General features: G+C 38.8%; 1 protein-coding gene across 1 annotated transcript; it reads right to left on the reverse strand.

Annotated features, from left to right (window-relative positions):
* Positions 1–399: 399 nt before the first annotated feature.
* On the reverse strand, positions 400–1,703 carry LOC108562348 (alpha-aminoadipic semialdehyde synthase, mitochondrial-like). Its single transcript, XM_017920642.1, has 2 exons — positions 624–1,703; positions 400–566 (listed from the first exon to the last, which is right to left on the reverse strand). The coding sequence occupies exons 1-2, from the start codon at positions 1,612–1,614 to the stop codon at positions 451–453; spliced, it is 1,107 nt and encodes a 368-aa protein (XP_017776131.1). The 5' UTR covers positions 1,615–1,703; the 3' UTR covers positions 400–450.
* Positions 1,704–1,919: the final 216 nt, after the last annotated feature.

Here is a 1,919-nt window from a genome sequence, read left to right on the forward strand (position 1 = left end):
ATTGGTTTAAAATTTGAATTTAAATCAAAAATTCAAAATTAAATTAAATACAATTTTTATTTAATTGAGATTAAATAAATAAGAAATATTAAGAACTATTCATAATTATCATAATTTTCATTTAAGCAATCAGTTATAAATTAGTAGTAATAATAATTATTAACTTTAGCATTTCCATACGATTTTTAAATATTTATTATTAGTTTGATTATAGATTTATTTTTTCTTCTCATTATTATTATGAATGCCCTATTCCTACCGCTCTTTCAATACTTATCGACTAACGTTTTTTATCAATTTAGTATGATGATCCAACTCACCACCTTTGTATAAGATTGTGATAAAGGCGACTAGATTAAAGAATTTATTCTATTTATAACATAATTTACTTGGTAAAAACTTTATTATTTAAAAAGCGTATTTCTTAGAAAATATAATTAAATTAACTTTTTAGAAAAATTTGGAAGTTTCAGTGCTGTTGAGTCCTTCGTTCCTCAACCTGGACAAAATTGGCCTGTATATGTCGGAAGTAAATGGAAGAATGATACCTTTGTGTTGAATCTCACCTGAAAAGTAAATTCATAAAAAAATGACTTCATTGATTACCTCTGACGTAAACTTACCATCGAGGATCATTTTGGTAGCGATGGCTGCGGGGAAACCAACGGTCTTTGCCATTGCGGAATGTCCTTCAGCGTCACCGTAGACTACAAAGTTTACTCCTCTGACTTCCTTCCTGTTGTCCGGCCACATAATACCAATGTCGTGCCTCAAGATTACAAGATCCCTTTCTTGCGGTCCCAATGCCAATTTGTTGGCCAAATATTGTGTCAAGGTGTCAAGTGGTGTTCCGTATTTAGCAACCTTTTCGTCGCTGAGAAGCTCGAGTTCTTCCAAAAGTTCGACGGCGAATTCGCTGCCGGTGCGTTCGGTGATCTTCTGCTTCAAGTTCTCAGGCAAAATGGTGGTGTCTTCGAATCCCAGAATTTGGCAGATCAGTCCTCTCCACGTCATATCTGGTCCTTGGGTGTGCAAGTATGGATGCGGTTTGGGGTCCAATAATCCGAGAAGCTGCAACGTTCTCGCGGCCTCAGCGAAACCGGTGTAACGGATGGTTCCACGAAGAACGGTCAAAGCGTCTGGGATACCGTAGTAATTGGTGTACGCTGTGCTGTCTCTGTTGGGGAAACCTTCCAAGCTGAAGCCAGGTAGGAAATCTAATGACTTAGTAGCAGCCATCAGCTCACCGCCTTCACTAATTTCCACGACTTGTCCTTTACGCAAATATCTAGCGGATGAGAGGGTGTTTAGCAAAGCACCTCTTGGTGACCAAGAGAATTTGTATCTGAGAGGGTTGTCGCTGAATTCCGGTGCTGGGAGACCGCCGCAGAAGGATTCGAAGGACGTCACTCTACCGCCCATAGCCTTAACATCATCAATGCATTCCAGAGCTAAGAGATGATCGATGCCAGGGTCCAAACCGATTTCATTGAGGATGGTGACTCCAGCTTCAACTGCTTCATTATGCAATTCTTTCATTGCGTCCGAAACGTAACTGGCGGTGACCATGTTGATTTTCTGATCGATGCAAGCTTTAGCAACGACGTGATGCATATTAGCCGGAAGGATAGAAACGGCAATATCTGATTTAGCGATGAGCTCTTGGAGGCCGTTGTGATTTTCCAAAGCATTCAAATAGGAACTTTCGATTTAAACCCGAAGCAAAGGAAATGCAGATTTTACGATGAAAGCAACTTAAGACATTCACCTGTCTACTCTTACGTTCTCTGCAGAATGGAGTGCAGATCAAATTTGGGGAAGCAATTGTGTGGTTGCATTCCACACTTCTACAGGAAATTAGGTTGAATTGAACATAATTTTTATATCTTTAAATATTACCAAAATATATTAGATTTTTT

This window comes from Nicrophorus vespilloides, unplaced genomic scaffold (genome assembly GCF_001412225.1).
Source record: "Nicrophorus vespilloides isolate i.1.1-1 unplaced genomic scaffold, Nicve_v1.0, whole genome shotgun sequence".
Lineage (NCBI taxonomy): Eukaryota > Metazoa > Arthropoda > Insecta > Coleoptera > Silphidae > Nicrophorus > Nicrophorus vespilloides.

Bases quoted from the DNA above. Each gene is read 5' to 3' on its own strand.
- LOC108562348 (XM_017920642.1), bottom strand. From the start codon at position 1,614: ATGCATCACGTCGTTGCTAAAGCTTGCATCGATCAGAAAATCAACATG. The intron at 567-623 runs GTAAGTTTACGT...TTTACTTTTCAG, and splicing joins TACCAAAATGATCCTCGATG to GTGAGATTCAACACAAAGGT.